At 39.8% G+C, this 21,861-nt stretch overlaps 1 protein-coding gene across 1 annotated transcript in view; it reads right to left on the reverse strand.

The window, feature by feature from the left end:
- Positions 1 to 21,861, reverse strand: part of SHB (SH2 domain containing adaptor protein B) — a 96,330-nt gene that overhangs the window by 37,038 nt on the left and 37,431 nt on the right. The window contains exon 2 of the mRNA XM_053465797.1: positions 19,772 to 19,889. Within this exon, the coding sequence (XP_053321772.1) occupies positions 19,772 to 19,889 (118 nt within the window). The remainder of the gene's footprint in view (positions 1 to 19,771; positions 19,890 to 21,861) is intronic.

A 21,861-nucleotide genomic window follows, 5' to 3' on the forward strand; every position in this document is an offset into this window, starting at 1 on the left:
AGAGTCTTAACCATTCTGTGGCTGAAGATGTCAATATAGTCAATGTAGTTTTAACCCTGCACGACAACCTGTCCAGATAATTTCCAGAAATTAATCTCGTAGTAACATTTATTGCATTCCTTGATTAAGGCTTGGGACAGTTCCTTGGAAAAGCCATTGCCCTAGGAAACTTGATTCACTCACCAGACTGAGCAATCCAGGGCTTAAAGAGCCAATTTCTTTAATTCCACCGTTAACCTGTTGCATCATTCTTGTGTTATGATATACAAGACATATATTGTTTGGAGTTTAGGGTTTGCATTTCCTATTTAATTACTTTAGTTCTTAGGGAACGTAATTCGTTTTACAAATCTGTCAGTTTACCCAATTCTTACGTTTTACAGCTGTATTCACTTAATAAACCTATATAACGTTGTGTTTGTGTATATATATATATATATATATATATATATATATATATATATATATATATATATATATATATATATACATACAGGAATACAATTGTTGTAAGGTTAGGGTGACCAGAAGGGAGAGAATTTAATTTAAATTCGTTATTGACACCCCCGACAAAGGCTGCCAACTACCTAAGCTTCATTGAGGTTGTTTCAAACTAAATACTTCCGAAGCACTCACACCAATTGCAAAATATGAAACAAAGTTATAGTTTTAATTAACGAACAGTGACAGATCTTTAAAGAAACATAATATATCAACTAGCAACTACCTCTTAGTGAAGCACTAACTGCATTGAACTATGCATTAATAATAATAAAGATAATACAGAATAAACTCCTTGGCCACCTGCGCTAAATTACAGAGCCGATGTCATCATCAATCTGCCTGCTTTAGATTTGGTATCTCTCAGTACACAATTTGAGTGCATCCAAGGCTAGTCATGAGAACTAAGTGAATGTTTGTAATGACGCTGTGCAAATATTAAATAGGAAGATTAAATAACTGCAGTATGATGACATAGCAGCTGCCATCTTGGAAATTTTACCCAGACTTAATGGAAACGTGTTTTTTTCCCCCTTTAAAAAGGTATATCTCTAGAGAAAGAGCAATATATGCAAATCAGGTGAGGGAGGTAAGTTGTAGCTGTGAAGAAAAATTCTATGTCCACTGTACCCATACTTTATGAGCAGAGAACCCAGATTCATTATTCTGGCTGTAGACCAGGGCCAGTTAACATGTATCCTGTCATTTTCCCCAAAAGCCATTTTACTGCTTTAAATAAACCAATGTAATGGTATTTCCATATTCAAATAAGCAAATACCATTCAGGCTTCCTTTGTAAGGGTGGGCAAGGAAAGGGGACACATATTTGACTTAGGGGGTCATCTAACACAGCTTCTCTGAGATTAACCTTTAGTTAGACATCAAAACAATTACACAGATTAGAAAACTTGACCGTCAGAAGAAAAAAAAAAAGTAATGGAATCAAAAAACTGTGGCTTCTAGCAAAATTTATTGACTTGCCAATTCAGAACTGCCACCTCAAAATTAGACACTTTATCAGCCCTACCATGTTCCTAAACATTTTTCTGCATATCCCTTACCACATAGACCAAACACACTACATTGTGCATCTTACTAAAAACAAAAAAGGCAGGAGCATACCACTGAACACACACATCCACTTAAACTTAACTTTCCCAAACTTTTTAGGGCTCCCTCTTTAATCTCCCCCCCCCATTTCTGCACCCCTCCTACCCATCTTTTTCCAGACTTCCTTCTATCAAAACACACCAGTCGAATCATTTTCCTTGGTAAAAATCATCTACCCCTTTCCCACTGTATCGTTGTTCTTTGAGCTGCAGAAAACGTCCAAGTTGGTGTATAACAAGTAATACATATCAAAAACTCACTGGTTAGTGAATAAACCAGCGTAAGCCATTCAGGGGAATTCTCTGATATCCCGAATCAGCACACCTTTTCAGCCATTATCCCAATAATCCAATAAACTACACAATTTTGTTTTGCCTACATTCAAATTAGTTTGCACGTCTTTGATGATTCCATGCTGTTTTGGAAGATTTGCCTCCTTCATGTACCTTCAGCGTTGAACATAGGTGTTCTGAAATACAAATACAGCTTAACCGGCACTTCTTTCCTTTACGGACAGACAAAAGACTGACTATAGCAGATGGCATCAAAGACTAAACCATACAGGTCTTTTATTCAAAATCCACACGGAAAAAAAAAAAGCAAGCCAGACTTGAAGGAGCCCGGAGCTTAACTGGTATGGCTTTAGGTAAAGTGAGTACAAGAAAAAAAAAAAAAGGCATTAACACTGCTTGAGCTCTTGATGAAGCATCTGAGGTCTGAATCTCATTATATCTTTTCGCATATCCAAGGTTTTCTCCTGGACTAAAACTGTCAAGGTAACTTTGATGAGAGGCTTGAAGGGCAGCTGATAGGCCAGGTCTTTCACATACAAATTTCTTCAAGGTCTCATCTACTTCGATCTTATGCCTCAAAGGGGTGTGCGTTCTATAAACCTTAATAGGTTATCTTCGTTAATTGCTTCTGTTCGGTCAATATATAGACCTACATACATTACATGTAACACTATACATAGAAACACAAAATGTGCTTTTGTAAGGTGGTATGGCCGCTGTACAATGCTGTAGAATACGACATACTGACTGCATTTTTCTTAAACTCCCCCATAAAAGTATGAAAAAAGTGTATCTAGGAAAAAACGTGGTACGTAATAATCAGAAATTCCTGTTTTTAACTACCAAATAACTCACACCCATTAATAAAATATATGTTTTTTTTTAATTAAAACTGGCAACCCATTTTCAAGATTAATTTGTACCTGTAGGGCAATACTTAAAAAACACACACACACACAAAAGATTATATCTCAACTTCTATCTCATCCTCCTGCAACCTCCTAATAGAATATGGCCCAGGTCGTATAAGTTATGTGTTCATAACGCAGTTTATTTTGTCCAATTTAAAAGAGACAGTTTAATGGCGCAGACGGTCTCACAAAAGAAAAATGCATATTAAAGGACTTTGAGTACTTTACTAGAGGGAGAAGTAACAGCCCCCGCCTGCACGCTTCCTCACCTGATCTGACCACCGGGAGTTTATCCATGTGCCAGATGGCCAATTCTGGCCCGTGCTGTATGGCAACTCCTGTATAGTATGTCTTAATATGTGTTATAGTCAATTTAGTATATTGTCAATTATAGGTTATATCTACTTGTACGTTTTTTTTCCAGGATTTCTTCAGAACAAACGTTCTACAATTACTCATACTAATTTTCTGGCTTTTGTCTGGGCTTTTCGTCTAGAAGCAGTACCCGGAATTGTACTTCATATCCAACGACTGATTTGGTTGGCCCAAAGTAAATATATTATTACACAGATGTGTAGTAGGCATGCGTGTTAGCAATCCAATATGTATCTCATTGGAAGCATGCAACTGAGAAAGCTGATTCCGGAATTGATCCCGGAAGCATGCAGGAAGGGCTGATAAAAATCTCTTAACCATATAAAAGCTATTAAAAATTAAACTCTTGTCCGCCAGGTTAACACATTAAAACAATGTGGGTGTAGGGACCTCCTTTATCCAGCAGTCTAGTCTCACATAACCAAAAGCAACAAATACACATGATATCATATGGCAGCCTCATACATAATCCTGCTATTTTAACAAGCTGAACTTCTTGCTCGTTGCGCACATTTGGCTGCTGGCACTTTCTGTCTTTGCTCCAACATATTATGTACCTGTGGGCCATATTGTGGCTTATTTGGCGTGGCATATTTTGAAATCTGGATTTAATAAAAAGCCTGCAGGTTTATTTCTGTGCCACTTTTTGTAGAACAGTGATACCAGATAGATGAGTCCCAGCCTCAATTCTTTGCTGCGATGCTAGCCAAGGCGGCCTTGTTTTGCTAAAAGCGCTTGCCGTTAAAGCAGGCAACTCATTAGATTTTTATTGGTTCTTTGTGTCTCTGCCCAAGGACAAAAGACTTCAGTTTACACGGGATGCAATCCACGCAGATGGACTTGACAGTAGTCGGGAAAAGAGGCCGCATGTGTAAATCATGTTGCGGGTAGTTGAGGCAGGGATCCAAATTATGATGGCCTAACCATCTGCCTGTACTTTTCTTTAAAGAAGAAAAAAGAAACCCAAAACAAAACAGCACTAAAAAAAAACATAGCTGCTGTAATGTAACTCTAAATTGGAACAGGTTAAAAGTAAATGCCACAAAGACCCTCCATGATAAGAGGTACCAGAGGCTTTGTACCCAGGTATGGTGGCAGGGATCCTATGTCAGAGCCAAGAACAGAAGCAGTTAACTATATATGTGCTAACAAGTTCAGCAAGATGCCAAGCATTAAACGTCAAAAGAGTACATGCCTGCTATTGATAATAGCATTTCCCGTGATCTGAATAAAGGATCTTCAAGATATACCGGTAATACTTTTCTATTCAAGAACTTTGCCTCAAAGAAATGGTAACTCACTCATAGGACTTGTCCTTTTTAGCAACATGCTCTGATATACCCATATATGAAATCTTACGAACGTTTAAAAAAATAATAATGTGAAAATCGAAATAATTTAAATAAAATAGTTGCGCATATCACGAGGGCAACGTAACAAATGTCTGTGTAGATCTGGGGTTTCTTGTAAGAACCCCACTAAACTCGGCAAAGCATGGCTGGGATGGGGCGAGGGGTTCTCATTGGTGATCAAGCGGGCTTGCTCAGCTCACAAAAAAAACTGTGAAAGTACTCACTTAAGCGATGTATCAATGATTTGAAGCTCAAAATACACAAATAGTAGTAAAGATGATGAGAGAGGTCCCATCTACTTGGTAGTTAATACACCATTGCTGGCCCTTGAGAAATGGTGTGCTGTGTGAGTAGATTATGGCTGTAAATAAAGCAGACTACATCAAACTTCTTATATTTTATTGAACCTTTACAGATTTCTTCTATAAGGACATTTTTGTTTTTAACATTTAAAACCACTTGCTAAAAGTATCCATTCTAGATCATTGAAACTGTAAGCGCTATTTTTGAACCAGTAGGTAGAAGCAATTTCCTTCAGCTTTTTTCACATCCTACGGTGACTTCCAAGAACACCCCGTTATTAAATTGCACAGAAAGTGAAGTCAATTGTTCTGCTCAGTGTGTTGAAAATAGTAGCACAATCAAAGAAAGCTGTAAACTTGGAAGATTTAGAAGAAGAGAGGAGGGTACTGCAGAGGAGATGCAATGTTCCCTGGTCATGCAGAAAACCTGACCACGGACTTGTTTGACCTTGAAAATAAAAGCCACAAAGGCCAAACAGACACATTTTATAGGGCAAAACATTGCCCATCACCTCAATGCTGACAGACAACTACAGAACGAATCTTGTTCTGGACACCTTATCTCCAACAGATCATCCTGTATCAAGAATCATACAGCTCTAGTCCTTTGGGGAAGAAAATAAATACATTTTACTCAGTACCAAGGTTACGAGCATGCATTTGCTACCTTGTATTAGTAAGCCTTATATAACTTTTTTCATAATCCAAATCAATAGAATGAATTATTAGAATCTTGTCTATAAACTTGGTCTGTTTCCTTGTGTCTCCAACCTCCTTTTCTTTTGACTTTGGAGGAGATCCAGTTGATCGATTGCATCTCCTGCTCAGCTCACCTCTGGCAAGCTCCGATGATGGCTCCCCCTAACTTCCATATACATTCCCCCTCTACACACATGCATATTTGGAGCTCCCATTGATTGCAATGAAATAGCTGCCAGTAATAGTATTTTTTTTTCTTTCACAAAGCCAAAATTGTACATTAAAGTCCTACCTGCTTTAACCCATTCACAAACACAAAAAAGGAGAACTTAACCAGTGTCATCAAAACAGCAAAGTTATTTTTGTTGCAGATCTGATGCACGTAGCCAATGATGACAGGGGATCTAATTCACAGTGAAAGAGGCATGTGAGGACATGCCAGACACTCCTGGCATTTGAGGAACGGACAGTTTGCTTGAAAACATCGTAGGGAGAATAAAATCCAAATTCAAAAGAGAACTTAATAAAAAAGTGTGTCTTCAAAAAATATGGCAATGTGAAATATATAACTGGAATTGAAAGAATCACTATTTGCACTGGCAAGCAGGAAAAAAACAATTAAGAAGGGGCCATCATAAGTATTAACCCCTTAATGACAAAGCCCGTACATCTACGGGCTCAAAATGCATTGTTTTCAATAGGTTTAGGGACCGCCCATTGTCCTTAAGGGGTTAAACTGCATAGGAAGGTTTAGTCTTCAAGGACAGTTTTTTTTTTTCTATTTTGAATTTGCTTCCGCCTATCAATTAAGGTATGGTGATTTTTGTATGCCTGTTTGGGTCATTTTCTGTTTAAAAACTAGAGGTGTGTGTACAATCTGCAAGTAACCTTAGAGTCAAGTTGCTAAAAGGTTTTTTTTTCTTTTTAAATAACCCTCAGCATATGATTTTCATACTCAAATTAGTATTTTCATATAGACTACATAAGAGGCTAGTTTGCCTCTATCGACTGCTACTTACATTTGCATTAAAAGGATAGTCGTGTCCCAGGGTGCCCCTTTAACAATAAATGCACATTAAAGTACTTTAAGTAATTTCATGTGGATTCCTCAAGCCTAAACAATTAATAAAATACTTACCTTTAAGTAGATGCTGCAGCTCAACATCTACATGTAAAAACGTAAAGGGGCCTCTAAGCTATCATATGCAATTAAAGTGCAGATGCTGGATGGCGTTTCCCTGTAACCATTATGAAAGCCAAGAGGCTATCCAGTTATTTGCAAACTCCCATGATGCTCAGCTCTTGTGGTTTTGGGATATTAGTCAAGCATCAGTCAACCGCTGTAGTTGCAGAACAGCCACCTAATTGGTTTTCTGGCAGCTTGAGGGCCTTAGAAAGAGCCTTCATGTCCGCTATCCATCTAATGAACCTCTAGTTAGACTTTTTATAAAGTTTATTCCATTATTAATGTATATAGAGTATAAGGCATGGAAGCACACAAGTTTTACGGGCACAAATCCAGCAGAGTGCACATCAGTTTCACACCGAAACCAAATAGCCAGAAAGAAGCAGCCATTATCGTTCATATTTTATAAGTACAACATAGATCGCTACAGTTTGAGAAGAATGACTTGATGCTAGGTGACAGCAGCAACAATATCTTCAGGACAGCTTGCTGGTAAATGAGGGAGCAGCAGCTGTCAGAGCGCACAAGATGTGAAAACAACAACAATAATACAAAATAAAAATGTGACGTTTCCACCTCACTTCTAGTTCTCTGCTAGAGGCATGAGGAGCTGAGACAAAAAAAAACACAGGTTAAACCTGCCACTTTCATCTTCTACAGCATAAGACAAACACACAAAAACCATTCCAGAGCTGGCTGCCGAGTCGATGCCGAGATTCACGGTGTCAGGTGAGCTTAACACTGTAAGAATGTCCGGTGCCTACCATGAGCTACTCTGTGGACTCGCTTCCTCCCTACACTCCTCACCTGTTGTCTCTGTAAGTCAAACTGTTATGTTACATACTACTTGTTATGTCCTGTCTACCCATTGTACAGCGCTGCAGAATTTGATGGCGCTATATAAACAATAATATACAGTTTGCTTAGGAGTCAGGATGTTCAGCATCAGTAATGGTACCCCTGAGAAGGAAGGAAGAGGGAGGTGGAGAAGGAAGAGAAAGTAGAAAAGTAATGAGCATTCACGCCTGTACTCATAATGCCCGGTTGCCTAATGACTGTATAACCCTAAGCACAGAATAAGTGTTTTTAACTAATTAATGCAGCATGCCAACAATTTCTCATATTTTAAGCTGCACCAAGACATCAAATGTGTTAAACCATGGACGCTCATTCTTCTGAACCCAGGGTTGCAATCAATGATTCTTGCGCCATACCCATTAAGAGAGTTTAGTAACAGTTAAAGCGGTGGACGGCCTCCGTAGGGGGCTGCAGTATTAATCTCGAAGGTGACTTTTTCCATTGACTTCTACGCGCAAGAGGCCTCCTCGGAAACAGGTTAAAAGGAGAAAGGCTTCACTTCAAGTGGAACACCGGATTTCATATGGGTGAATGAATAAGCAGTCTGTCAAAGCAAATCTCTTGTCACACCACTGCCTCCAATATTTAACCCAACACTTTGTGGTCCACCAAATAATATCAAATCTGATCAAGTCTCAGTTATGTCAAGAAACATTTAAGAGCAAAAGCCCACAGCCATCAGAAATTAATATGACAAGTGCACGGCTCCCCACTAAATTACTGTGGGGAGGCAAATTGTTTCTATGTGTATGGATGGTGGCTAGACACAATGAAATAAATAATGCAATATAACGATGCCAGGCTGGTGAACGCCATAAAAAGCCTTCTGATAACTACTGCCTTATTTTGTAGGCACCGGCAGTGAAATGCAGGGTCGTCACGTTGGCAGTATTTTACAGTGATTAAAAATCATCTTGGGTTCAATAGTAATTCTAGAAAAAGCAATAGTCTAGCTAGTATTTTTTTCCCCAAACTGTGCTGTATATTCCTTAAAAACAGAGCTGCAATTGCCGCAGAAAATCACATATTCATTTGCAGTAGTCTGAGGTTCCAGGTGTGCTCTCCCATGTAATGACACACTACATGGCCAAGCGAACGTACTGTCACAGCAGGAGCGAAGAAAGGGCTCATTGTCATCTGCAGCAAGATAACCATTAGAATGAAGGTCACGCTAAAGCCCAGTTTACACAGCGGTGCGGAGCCGAGCCAAGGTGATTTAGGCAGGGACTCTTCATTACAGCATAGCAAAACCTCCCAAGAAAGGACCTATTGAGTCTCAAAAGGTCATGTTAAACAAATATCATGCCCAACGTTGTGTGATTACAAGCTGTACATTCAACACACGCAGCACAGTATTGGTGTAAGCCACGGCAGTACGGAATAGGTTATAGTGACAAGCAGATAGTCTTCCAGGGATTGCACAAATACAGGAGAGGGTGAGGTTCCTACAAGTCAGTAAGCAAACAAAGTCATGATTTCTGTTTAAAGAAATCCACTGACATTTTTTTGTTAAAGGGATATTATACGTAACCATTAAAAATGACCTACCAAATGTCTTATGTATACAAAATTATTTTATAACTTTGCAAATTCCAAAACCGTAATTATAGCCATCTGGTTGGGCACAAACCTTAGCACAACTTTCGTTTTATTCCTTCCTCTACTGGTTTACCCAGATTAAAAAAGAAATGAGTCTTTTCAGTTTCTACGACAACCACCGATCCCTTTCTACTTTTGTATCACACGACAATTAAGAATTCCCAGTAAAAATGAGAACATGACTAAACAACCATTTCTGGTAAGGGTTTGGATATTCCAGATTTTCAAAGAAGAAATCCAAGCCTTTATGGTCCATTCTGATGAGCCTTCTACACCCTTACATATCAATAGTGTGCTTATTTACTACACTATTATTGTCGTTTTTATTTTTCCACATGTTCTTGCGCCTCATCTTTGCTGTATAAGGGTTTGGATATTCAACAGTATTAGGAATGATGTCCCTAATACCATCTTCAGATACAAAAGCGTTAAATAGGTGGAACATGACCTTTATTTTAAAATCAGTTTATAAGAAAAGAGTCTTCTTTCCATTTCTCAACATGCATCTCTGGGGCAGCGGCAGCAAGGCTCCTGGGCTGCGTGGCTGGTACAGCGTAGATTACTAGACTCTCAAGACCAGACCTGGGCAAAGCACGGCCCGCGGGCCACATCCGGCCCGCTGAATAGCTCGGACCGGCCCGCAAAGAGTGTCCTGGTGACTCACCAATGAGTCCGGTGTCCCCCCCCGCCCCGGTCACTTACCTTAAACTCCTGTGTTGGAAGCGTTTGTCTCGGGTGCCGGCGCTTTACGCTGGGCGCCGGCATATGACGTCAGACGCCGGCGATCAGCAGTGAAGCGCCGGCACCCGAGACAAACGCCTCACGCTTCCAACACAGGAGTTTAAGGTAAGTGACCGGGGCGGGGGGGGGAGATCCTGAGAAGGGGGGGTTAGGGAGTTAGAGGGGAGATACTGAGAAGGGGGGGTTAGGGAGTTAGAGGGGAGATACTGAGAAGGGGGGGTTAGGGAGTTAGAGGGGAGATACTGAGAAGGGGGGTTAGGGAGGGAGGTCTTACTGTGTGTGTGTGTCTTACTGTGTTTGTGTGTGTGTGTCTTACTGTGTGTGTGTATCTTACTGTGTCTGTGTGTGTCTTACTGTGTCTGTGTGTCTTACTGTGTCTGTGTGTGTCTCACTGTGTCTGTGTGTGTGTCTTACTGTGTCTGTGTGTGTCTCACTGTGTCTGTGTGTGTCTCACTGTGTCTGTGTGTGTCTTACTGTGTCTGTGTGTGTCTCACTGTGTCTGTGTGTGTCTCACTGTGTCTGTGTGTGTCTTACTGTGTCTGTGTGTGTCTTACTGCGTGTGTCTTACTGTGTTCATAGCTTATTCAGTTATTGTAATAAATATTTTAGCCCATTTTTTAGCTCAAAATATTTTTTCCTTTTTTTTTCTCCTCTAAAATCTAGGTGCGTCTTATCAGCAGGTGCGTCTTATAGAGCGAAAAATACAGTATGCACTCCGAAGCCTTGTTCATTTCGTTCACTTCTGTGCTGTGCTAATAGTTATTCAGGCCTTACTTATTCAAGCACCTCTACCAATGACGTAGGCTTGAATAATTTTATTAAACAGCACATAAGTTAACAAAATGGACAAGGCTTCGGAGTTTGTAGTTTGTAGAGGTCTGGCCCTCTAAAACCATTCCAATTTCTCATGTGGCCCCATGGGAAAATTAATTGCCCACCCCTGCTCAAGACGGTCGGTTGGCTTCACTTCCAAACTACGAACAATTGGGAAATAATTACTCTTTGTGACTTTGCAGTGTTATTTTTATTAGGTCTGAAAGTCTACCCGAGCACCAAGTCCAAGCAGCATCAAGGTCTGTAAAATGATCTTTGCACTACTATATTACAGACAGCGACATCCCACAGCACAAGCAGGGATCTATAATTACTTCATATTCTCTTCTTCCTGTTTTGTTTGCAAAAGAGTTCTTTAGTGAGGTCTGTCAGTGTTATGTGCCACATAGACAAATATGCCATTTATCTTCCCGCTATACTTAGAATGCCACATGCTGTACAGAGACTTTCCTGTAATATGTCTGGTGGGTGTCCCAAAGCCTCCAACTGGGTTAAATGACCCCCATGCACTAATTCACAATTTCTGTATGCCACAGCTGTAGAAGAAAATAGAGAGTCCAAGACACATGCTTTAGGCTTTATATAAACCCATCATACCCACAAACTATGTTGGGCAAATTGGCCGTGTCTTCCAGAACAACATTTTCAGATATTATTGACCAGTTAAAGTGCTGCCCCCTGCAGTGTGGGAAGTATAAACTCATTCATCCCACATACTGTGGTGTAGAACTTCTACATTCATTGGCCAGGAATATCTCAAAATTAGAGGTGATGTGACTACCCCAACACAAGCCTCTGACACTTTAGGGAACATAACCCCACATCCGCAAGGAGTAGAACTCTACCAAATCATGGTATACCATGGAAAACAATTATTGAGGGTTAAATTTATAGTTGCTGTATATAGCAACAGAGCTTAGTATTGACATTGAGACGTTCCTTCCTTCCTTTATCTGCAGACCTGGAGGCTGCCACTGTTGTCAGTCGGGATATTTTGGGTGACCCTCGCTGATCAAACAACACTATGCCGATGTTTTATGCTAATGAAGTCTAACTTGTACAGAGAAATAATTTCATCCGTAGACTCTTATTAGTCAGAGTGTCTGGCTGGACATTAAGACTGAGCCACACTACCATTTACCACAGGCAACAACATAAAGCAGTCAGAGTGTTTGTCTTGTAGTTCAGGCCAATGTAAGAGAGCTAGAAGACATTCAACATTGCCAATATGCAGCTGTCTGAAAACATGCAAATACTAGCTTATTTTTGATCTGATATTAGTAATAAAACAATTCCCCCTTAAATACACAACAACCTATGAAAGGCCTTGCTGAACCTTTAACCTCTGTAGCATTTCAATTTGTACTCAACAACAATCTGATAATACAAGTCATTAAGCGCGTGAGCAGGGTGTGGATTCTCAGTAACGATCTCCATGCAATTAACGTCTACCTGATCGTTTTGTTGTCCTAAACTGTGATTAACATAACTTCCTGTTTTGCTTGTTAAAAAAGGGCAACAATCCACCTCCACTATAATATAACCAAAGATTCAGCATAGAAGCCATCGTTAAAACAATGGGCTAAAGCGCTTTAAGCACAGTAATTTGTTCTGCCTTTTGACTGGATGAATAATTTCTGTCGGAGTAAAAACAAACATCTTGCATACAACTAGTACATTTGGTTTCGGCCCACCATATATTTGGCCAGTTTGCCCAATGGCGCCCTCTGACATTTTAATATTGGTGAATAATTCAATCTCCAAAGCAATCTCATCGATGGAGGGAAAAAACAGAAAACAAGCGATTTTTTTAAAAAAAATAAATGAAATTGCTTAAAATATGCTTAAAATTGTAAAGGTGACAGATCCCCCTCAAACAAGTACAAAATAGTCAACAAAAGGCAGTACCTGCCAATTGGCTCGCGATTTCTTAATCTTGGAAATAGATTGGTCGGACAATAATACTGCTAATAGGCCAATAAGCCTCAGTGAGTACAAAAGCGAGCAACCATGAAATAATGCTTTAAAAATAAATAAAGTTCTCCGTGATATCTATTATAATTTGAGGCTACGGGGAATGTGAGGAAGCTGCCTCATTTCTGAGTATATATAATGGGGATCAGTGTGTTTTTTTGTTCTTTTTTTTTGGGGGGGGGTTATTATTATTTATTTATTTTTAACACCCATCCAGCAAGTGTTCTAGGAATTATACTGCCACGTCCTTTGTTCAGTAAATGAGAGGCTCTGCTGTTTCTGAACATGGCCTTTGTATTCGTGTTCTGCTGTCAGGCTGGTATTTGTACTGTGTTCTCAGCTGCTCAGGAACAGTTCCAGAATGGCAGAACACTAGTGTCAGGGACATGTTAGCGCTTACCTTGTGTTCTCATACTTTAACAGGGCGGGATACCGAGCCGCGCCACTAATACAGAAACACACCGGAAATTCCTGAACTTTTTTTTCTTTTAACATGATTTCTTTTAATTACCTCTTCGTAGCTAGTTCCCATCCAGAATGTCGAAAGCAAATACCGTTCATGTGACTAAGAGGAAGCTGTTTTATCGCAAACATTTCAGGCACAGAAGAAAACCGAGTTTGGATTCCCCTGGAGGGAAACTGAACGACAAGCTATTTGGTTTGGAGTGGGGGGTAGAATACAACAAAGTGATGTAAGAGTTGAGATAATTCACGAATATGACTATGGTTTTCCTACATAATAAAAAAAAAAAAAGAAAAAAAAAAAAGCTACATTTTAGGTAGTCTCAAATGGAAAAATACCGCAGTGCACCCTTAATATTGAGTCACAAGAAAATGCATTGTTGAAGCGGAGCCGCATGCCGTTGACCCAAGTGAGAAGTAGCCTCGGGCTGTGCCAGAAATCAGGGAAAACACAGATGGCGTTGGTCAGAGAGAACCGAAAAGGGAAACCTTACTCATAAAAGTGTGTTAAGGGGGTTGCAAATCATCATTAAAAGTACTAAAAAACATACAATCATCCCATCTTCATTGTGAAGTTAAAACTATTACATTTAAAGGAGCCATGTATCTTTCTTAACCTACACGCACACACACTGGAAGAGATATTATATGAAAGTTCTTCGTGCGGCTTCTGGATCAGACACATGAATAGCAGAGTAATCATCTACCTGTAAGAGTAGTTCTTTAATATGTATGTCACATGATCAATTATGCAACCCTCTATATAAGAGCAAACAAAATTTAATAACGCGTTAAAGGAGGAATGAACACAAATTACTTTATAATTAGCAGTGAGGTACAGTAGAGGTATTTGGGGTTATTAAGCAACACCCTTTCAACGCGTGAAGATCTGACATAGTTCCTAAAGTATAATTAAAAGGAAAGGAATTCACATATCTGTATATTCTCACCCTACATAATAATCTAGTTATGACACTCCTCCATGATGCATGTTCCGAGCACTTGCTCAGCCAATAAAGGCATGTTGTTGGTCAATTATATTATATGCACCCATATTTATTTAGCATTTTGTTCCTAAGACCTTAAGGAGATAATCAAATAAAATAGGAAGCTCCAAATTTAAAGGGATATCAAAACTTGCTCTGAAGCCAACAGGAACTGCCAAGTCAAAGAATGCATTAAGAAGCACAGGAACATACACGAATGAGTACTATACGTGTCTGGCCATGGCTAATGCGTCTATATATGGCCACTGTGTGGTGTAGCTGTGAAGTCCCTTCGTATATTTAGCATCCCCCTTGTCCAAATTAGCTTGTAGTGAATAGGAGGTAGAACAAACGGACATCTCCACATTTCTTAATCAAAAGGGAGTAATTACGGGACAATCTGATTATTCATAAGCACAGAAAAACAAGTCTTGTTGCCCAGCAGTACCTAGCAAGCAAGGACTCATGATGCAAGATATCATCTGTTTAACAGACATGTGGTCATATCTTCCGAGCAGGTGGGATTGTGATTCAACATGCTTCGTGTTGCTTGCTTGAACTGCACATTTTGGAGAGCTGCCCTTGAGATATATTGATGATTTGCACAGTTGTAAAAGACACAATGTCATATACATTTAGCTTTTTAACAGTTACAGTACCAGTGGAGGGCAACCAGGGCTTTTAATAAAAAAAATAATTCCCAGAACACATGTAAGTCCAATATTGTTATTCTAGTAAAATGAGGGCAATACTATATTTTTACAATGGACAGTTTAAAAACTGGTTTACTGGATTGTGTGCGATTTTCGTTACTTACGGACATCCTGGGAGTTAAATTCTGGACACCACAATGGGAATTATTTAGTCTGGTTTTGCGGTGGTCCATGAACAATATTTACGCCAAATTTTCACCGTAAAGTTACTACCAATTATGTGTCCAGTTGCTAGACCAATTAGAAATAAAGTAAAACGACCTTGGAATGAAGTTAACTACTGCTATGAAAACGTTATTTAAAACAGGCATGTATTGTTCAGGGTTTCCTTGGTTTTCTACCTTCCTAACACAGAAGAAGAACAGGAACTAAGCGCTGATCATTCATCATGTGACTTTCTGGAGGTTAGCGTATTAACTCTTCTAAGAACCCTCCCATTAAAAACGGGAACTCCAACACAAAAAAGTAATCAGGATAAGACGTCAAGCAAGAGTATGCATTATATATTTAAAATAAAATAGGGTTATTAACCACTTTTTAGGAACATCTTCAATGGGAAACTTCTTATGTATTGTGAAGGCATGCAGTAAATATGAATGACCCAGTTTGTTACCATTACTGTTAATGGAAAGATTACGTGGACCGCGAGCTAGATAAGCTTCTACAGGTACGCCTGAACGTTGTATTTTCCAAACAAATTTTATCCTACCCACCAAAGGTGACTCTAGCTTGATCCAGAACTAACTGTGAGCTTTGTCCCCAAATTGCGAAACATAGGAAACCATCAATGTTTTGTTTTTTTTGCCACCTAAGCAAAAAAATACTTATAATGCCAATATGGACTAATGTCTAAGAAATGCAGAGAAGGAAACAAGGTATGCAACTTTTTGATTCTTTACCCATAGGTACACAGGGTTCCTCATTTACATATGCCCACTGTTTTAGATGCAGCTTTGAGAACCATACAGGGTTGAGATTGAAAGAGCCTTGACCTGGAATGGTTCACATGGCCGAGGAACCCTTGTGAATCCACAATCCAAACTGGGCCCAATTTTATTTTATTGGACACCACTAGTAAAACTTGTCAAGTTTTCAAAAAACATTTTTAACATTCAACCCAACTCCAAGACGTTATGAATAAAGCTAATTTCCCATAAAGGGATACTCAACCAGTAACGCTATGCTAACATCTCATGGATATACCCAGTCTACCTACAGTAATGCTTTAAATAAAGGGAAGGCACATCTCGTGTAGGGTCCCGCTATGGATCGGATTTCACCATAATTGAAAGAACTGGTTGATGAGCGATCATCTCCTATCATTCTCAGGAGGTCGACCCGCTGTGTAATAAAATACTTAGCATTGAGCAAAAACATTCTTGTGCACACGTTATCTACTTCTGCATGTGGGCACTTCTGTCAAATATTGTGAGGGCAACCCAGTGATAAGCAGAGACTGAGAGTCTGTTGTTCCCAGGGGACCCTTTATCAAGACATGCACCGGCAGCTTCATTAAACCCGGGCTGTCTAGAAAAGCATTTCATATTCCGTTTAAGACAGGTCTCCCAACAGCGGAGGTGTTTGATTAAATAATCTTGGTAATTAGTGAATAACATAGTATTTGTGGCACTTTTTTGTCAGTGTTAATCTGTTGTAGGTTCTTGCACAGCTTTCAAATTTTACAAGCGTCTTTACACAATTGTTAACCCTTGCCTACAACATAGCATTAAAAAAAACTGTTAAACGTTTTTTCTTTTAACGGCCAAAACTCTCCAAAACCGCACATCATCTAATGTTTGGAAACACAGAACGGATATTTTAAACGTCATTCTCCCTTGCACCTCTGTATTTATTATATATTTTCAAAGGCAAATAAATACTGCAGTGTTATACAATAGAAGGGATCCTATAAACCCAGAAAGTGTATTATACTCTGTTGTTTCCTACGGATCTTAATTTGCGATCTAGTGTTCCTAGCCCAAGAGATTCTATCCAGATCAACCTGTTCTCGTATTGCTTGCATTCCTTATATTGTTTAAAGAGCGTCCTGTTAAAATGAAATAAGTGCTGCGTAAATTGTTGGCGCTCTATAAATAAAAGATAATAAATCACAGAGGGACAAACTTACACAATCTATTTATGATTAAGTAAATATATGCTTTAAAGGGATAGTATAGATGGTTTTAGGAAAGCAGTCACTTTCTAATAATTGCCCCATGATCTTATGAACCCCTATGAAAATATTTATGTTTTCATAAAATTGGTTAGTCAGAAAGTGCTATTAATTAAGACACGGGAGGGAAATTATTGTCCCTGACAGCTCCACTACTGAATATATTATAGATCTATATATCTATATCATATTAAAATGTTCTGGGAGTATTTAATATACATTCTTAAAAAAAAAAAACAAAAAAAAAACAGGTGGGGTAGATGCTGCAGCTGCCCTCCTCCTCCATGGTTCAACAAGTCTTGACACGGATTGGCTGCTTCCAGTATTATTACTGCCAGTGTCCGACTACGAAAAAAAATTCTGATGCACAAAACAAAGAGGTCATAATAAATAAAAAAATTAAAAGAAAAAAAAAAAATAAATAAAAAAAAAAAAAAAATATATATATATATATATATATATATATATATATATATATATTATATATTATATATATATACATACACACACACATATATATAAGCTCAATATAAGCACCAAAGATAAAACCAAGTAAAATCAGCTTATTGTTAACCACAGACTGTTCTCGGCTGAACCCAGCAATTGCTCATATGGTATAACTTTTGTATTTGCTTGGAAAACATGCTGACAACTCTGTCCATATGCGATCTGCATAAGCCAAAAGGATATGTCTGTTACACGGATTCAGCCAAGGACAAAACACAAGCTGTAATGCCTGCAGATTTATGGCATCAGGTGCTGGGAAATATGGGACCTTACAATGCAATCAAAGGTTCAATACATTTTAATAAAAGACATGAGCTCAGAAAAAAATATCCCGGCTGCCTTGTGTCTACATTACTTAGCCAAAAAAGCATTTAACAGTAACCTCAAGATGGAAATTCACAAGACTCATCATTTTGACCTTATCTAGGAAGGGGAAAAAATAACCTTCCTCAAGCTCCTTACTAGGGTAAGGTTTCAATAGGAGGCTTTATCTCATCGCCTCAAGTTTGCGGGGTTTTGTAGCATACGCAGTCTAGGTTTTCATGGGACAGTCCCGGTTTACAGGCACTGTCCCAGGTAGCTGCGTCCCTCTGTCCAGCTTTGCAAGCAAGTACATGGGCTAGTCCTGGTGATCCTCTGATGTCCCATCTCTGGGCCAGGGAGGTGACCTCCCAATGCACCCACCACACGATGCTAGCGTTGCTAGGAGCGACAGATCATTTTATTGTAAAAGCCTAGTCATTCCAGCAAATATTTTATAACCACTACTTTGTTTCAGGCTAAAATTAAAAGGGCTGTTCCTCCTAGATAAAACATTAACCACTTTCTCTAGTATATGCTAAGCAAAAGAACTTAAGTGTCCTTTTATTCTTTCCTTTGAGGGTGTAATCACATAAAAATGCCACCAAATCTTTTTAGAAGCTTTTTTGATTTCTATGGCAACACTCTCAGTACCTCTCGGCTTTTGTCCCTGGAAAAAAATTATGAACGCGGCAAATTTTTTCATGATTAAATAACGGGTTGAGTGTTCAATAGTACCAGGAATGTTGATTACAATGCTATATTTAGTTATAAAAATGGTAACTAGCAGACTAGGTGAAAAAGCAACTTTAAACATTTTTAAGACATCTGTTTCTGTGCCATATCTTTGGAACAAAAGATTTGCTGATGAGATAGAAAATCCATTTATGTGAAGCCGGAAGGTAACATGCTTTAATATTTCCTCCATAAAAGGTTGCCCCCTTAAACCACAAAGCTAATTTATCATGGGACAACATGTGTTTCTGATAGCAGAGAGGCATTCCTACAAAGCTTTGATGGCCATGTGGGCTTATAATAAGAGTCTTGTATAAGACCCAAAGATGGTAACCCTGGTTGTTAATGGACTAAAGCTTTCTTCATGGACTTTCAGCCCTACGGGACGATGCTGCAGCTAAAAAGCAGTATAGGAGCGCAGAAAGTTAGATAACACCCCACATGTTTGGGTTAGGCAAGACATCAGCCACCAGCATGTGAACCTGACAATGGTTGCTTGTCGTCCCTGCCACAAGAGTCAGATTAAAATAGAACTCTGATTTCAACGTGGTTTACATTTTTTAGGATTACCACTACATGAAAATTTCCCGACAGCCCCTGCTTAAACATAGTTTATAGAATCGGAAGTGGAAAAGGTATTAATAGAGTCATCCGGCACACCAGGCAATTAAGCCACGGCAGATAGAGCGAGTGTGTGGTGCAGTCGACCAGCAGCCCACTGGGCATTTGCCGTATGGCCAGGCTCTATAGAGACCTTTCACTTTTGGTCCCGGAAAATATGCTAGATATGCCCAGCCATCCGGTCTTAACCAATCCAGCCCTGTACAGAGTTCCCAGCATTTGGAGGTCTGCGTAGCTATACGTAGCTCTGTTCTTGGCTAGCAGTAGCCATTAGTAATTTTTCTTTGTTTGGAGTCTTGTATGTACCAGCAGAAACAGGTCCTCATAGCTCAAGGGCAGGATAGTCATGTAATTTGGTGAAAGCAGAGTTATGTACAAACTTGAATAAAACTAAACACGAACAGATGTTGCAATCCACTGCGCGCACACATTTTTATACGGAAACAAACATGAAAGCACAAAGCAGACATCCACAGAGGTTTCTTGGCAGAAGCAGGGCTAGGGAGTAGACATCTAAGAAGCAAAAGGACTTCTCCTACCTGTCATTAGCCGCTGGGCTTCATAAGGCTCCATGTAGCCATTGTTTTCAGGCACTAGCCCTTTGTTCTTTTCACCTTTGGCATCAAATGGATCAGAGTAGTCATCAGGTATTACAAGCTGAAAGAAAACATATGGAGGAAATATTAAGTAAAACAAAGTCCATAATATACATCACATGGCTTCTCAGGAATATGACATTAGCACCAGAGCACAATAAATGAGGGGGTTGTGCCAAATATTCTGTTTCAATAATTCTGTAGTAGGAGGGGTATAGCCAGGGCCGGCCTTAGGGGTGTGCGACCGCACAGGGCGCCATGGTAGCAGGGGCGCCTGCCCGGGACTTAAATTAAAACATCGGGTTTTTTTTAAACTTTATTTAACATCATTCATGTTAAATAAAGTTTAAAAAAAAAAAAAAAAAAAAAGCGATGCTTTAATCTAAGTCCCGGGCAGGGATGCCGAGCGGTTACTCGTGAAGTTCTCAGCAACCGCTCGACGCCCCTCACTCTCCGTGACTCCGTCGCGGTGCCGGCATCTGGGTATAGCATTGGGGTTGGTTTCTGTTAGAGCGGATAGTGTTCTATTACCCAATGTATTAATTTTTTTTTTTTTTCTTACAAATGCTTAGAGGGATTCAGCAGAATCACCACTATACTCCGTTTCTCTGACCCCTACGCTCCTTGGCTTACAGGAGATATGTTCGGGTTGCCACTGCATACCCATGCTATATATAGCCAACTTCAGCACTGGCTCCCACAACATTACGGTGGGGTATGATGAGTCTACCTGGGAACTCTGTGGGTTTTTTCCAGGAGACTCAAGGTGAAGCATCGCTTCTCTAGGTCACTGGGTCACAGCGGAAAGACTCTGGGTCCAGGAGCGGCATTGAGGTATGCCTACAGACATCCTGAAAAGGGAGGGCTCCAAGTAGCTGGAGCCTGACTGTTCTTGAGCATGCTGATGAGACCCCCATATGCATGGGAGAATGCGTTCGCATTGATTTAATTGGGGTGCCTTACTGCCCGACTGGCTGCTTTTAGCCAAAAGTGGTGTAAAAAACAGACTGTAGTGGAGGATAGGCGGTCTCCTAAATGTACGTGGCTTTCTCTCTATCGGTAAATAATGCATATTAAAGTGCTTGTAAAGTACCGTATTTGCTCGATTATAAGACGACCCTGATTATAAGACGACCCCCCAAAATCTGAATATTAACTTAGGAAAAAAAGAAAAAGCCTGAATATAAGACGACCCTAAAGGAAAAAAGTTTTACCAGTAAATGTTAATTCATGTAAACTATTTTTTTTAATAAAAGCTATGATTGAGAAAAATATTTTTTTTTTGTTTTTATTTCTTGTATTTTCCAACCTGTCCCCCAGTTACGCACATCTGCCCCCAGGCTTGCCACACCAATATGGCACTGTGGCCCATGATATGCCTTTTAACCCTCTATATGCCACTGTGCCCCATGGTATGCCTTTTGACCCCCTATGTGCCACTCTGCCTCCAGAAATGCCTTATACCCCTATATCCCATTCTGGCATTTAGGGGGTTAAAATGCATATTATGGGGCAGAGTGGCATATAGGGAGGTATAAGGCATTCCAGGAGGCAGAGTGGCATTAAGGGAGTTAAAAGGCATTATATAGAGCACTCTGCCTCCAGAAATGCCTTATACCCCTATATGCCACTCTGGCATTTAGGGGGTTAAAAGGCATATTATGGGGCAGAGTGGCATATAGGGAGGTATAAGGCATTTCAGGAGGCAGAGTGCACTATTAAATGCCCCCTTAACGCCACTCTGCCTCCTGAAATGCCTTATACCTCCCTATATGCCACTCTGCCCCATAATATGCCTTTTAACCCCCTAAGTGCCAGAGTAGCATATAGGGGTGTAAGGCATTCCAGAAATGCCCTACCTACACACACACACACACACACACACACACACACTTACTTACTTACCGGTGCTTCCAATTTCCTGCTGTATTGCCGGGGCAGCGGGTTGACGTCTCATTCCGCGGCAGCCGGAAGGAGGTGGAGTTGGCAGCGGGGGTTTGTATGCGTCCGTCGCAAATACCTTCCCCGGCTGT

The sequence above is a fragment of the Spea bombifrons genome, chromosome 1, assembly GCF_027358695.1.
Source record: "Spea bombifrons isolate aSpeBom1 chromosome 1, aSpeBom1.2.pri, whole genome shotgun sequence".
Classification (NCBI taxonomy): domain Eukaryota; kingdom Metazoa; phylum Chordata; class Amphibia; order Anura; family Pelobatidae; genus Spea; species Spea bombifrons.